We start from the raw sequence: 1,316 nt of genomic DNA on the forward strand, positions 1-1,316 counted from the left end.
GAAATAAGTGATATTACTTTAAATATATTCCAATGGGTTAAATCTATTCTAACAAGTTTAATTTAGTAAAGTATGCAAAAATCTTATAGAGAGGTTAGTCATGTAATGTGTTAGGTTTGAGGATCTCTTACTAAGATTTAAATTGCCACTCTATGTTAAAGCTGAGATAAAATTATTGAAAAACATGCATGATCATCATGGTACCCCGAAAAAAAGTGCTCATCGTTCCCCCAAAAGGCAACTTTATGATCTAAAGAGGCCTGAGTTAACCTAAGGTGATCTGAAAAATCGCGTCCAGTCGTATTTCATAGTAAGAAGGTAACAGAAGGCAGGGAAAACGTCTCTTGCACTGTAGGACTCAGCATTCGGCTCCCCCAAAAAATATCCCGAATAATTTTATGCCCGATCTACCAAAATTGCTCGCTTCAAATTTGTGAATATCTCCCTTCCTCGTCTTTCGCGCCGTGCGACTACGCGCTCTCGATAAAAACATCCGCTGGCACACCCCCCTATCAACGTCTTACAGGTTCGTGGCGGGCGGTGACACCATTGGCGCGTAAATTCAAAATGATCATCGTGCCCCATGTTCATAGTACCCCGGTCTCCCTCCCGCACGGAAAAAAACGACTCCGTCCTGAGGATCAATTATGTTTGGTAGGCTAAATTCGATAGCTGGAATCGAGAATCCGATACTCACGAGCAGGAGTTGGTTGCCACGACCGGACACTTCTACGAAGAGAACAAACTCCAGCATGGCTCTCTTCGTACAAGTGTCCGGTCGTGTCAACCAACTTCTGCTTGTGAGTATCGGATTCTCGATTCCAGCTATCGAATTTAGCCTACCAAACAGAACTGATCCCCACAACCAAGTCTTTTTTTTCCGTGCGTGCCTTCTCGTTTTACTGATCGAGAACGCTTTTGTGCTGCTTCACTGTTTTCAGCTCAAGTTTCCATCACCATGTCGATTGGGATAGATCTTGGTACGACGTATTCCTGCGTGGCTGTTGTCGTCAATGGCAAGGTCGAAATTATTGCAAACGATTTCGGGAAGAGGATTACTCCATCCTGCGTCGCGTTTGTGGATGGCGAGAACGAGCCGCTGGTCGGCGACGCCGCCCTCTCGCAAGCAACGAGGAATGCAACCAACACGATCCAAGGTACGTAATGGCTTTGGCACTGAACTTCAAAATGCTTTCAAAGAATAGGATCGTATAGGGTATTCCAATGGAGCGCGGAGCGGAAGCAAGAAGAACAAAAACGGAAGGTGGAAAGGCGCCGAACTCCTCCCCGCCTGCCCCCCACTTCTCCCCCACTCC

At 46.1% G+C, this 1,316-nt stretch overlaps 1 protein-coding gene across 1 annotated transcript in view; it reads left to right on the plus strand.

The window, feature by feature from the left end:
* LOC113214574 (heat shock 70 kDa protein-like) overlaps positions 1 to 1,316 on the plus strand; it is a 44,100-nt gene that overhangs the window by 16,425 nt on the left and 26,359 nt on the right. The window contains exon 2 of the mRNA XM_052271797.1: positions 942 to 1,157. Coding sequence (XP_052127757.1) covers positions 959 to 1,157 — 199 coding nt within the window. The 5' untranslated portion in view covers positions 942 to 958. The remainder of the gene's footprint in view (positions 1 to 941; positions 1,158 to 1,316) is intronic.

The sequence above is a fragment of the Frankliniella occidentalis genome, unplaced genomic scaffold (assembly GCF_000697945.3).
Source record: "Frankliniella occidentalis isolate FOCC.00 unplaced genomic scaffold, Focc_3.1 Scaffold173, whole genome shotgun sequence".
NCBI classification, from domain to species: Eukaryota; Metazoa; Arthropoda; class Insecta; order Thysanoptera; family Thripidae; genus Frankliniella; species Frankliniella occidentalis.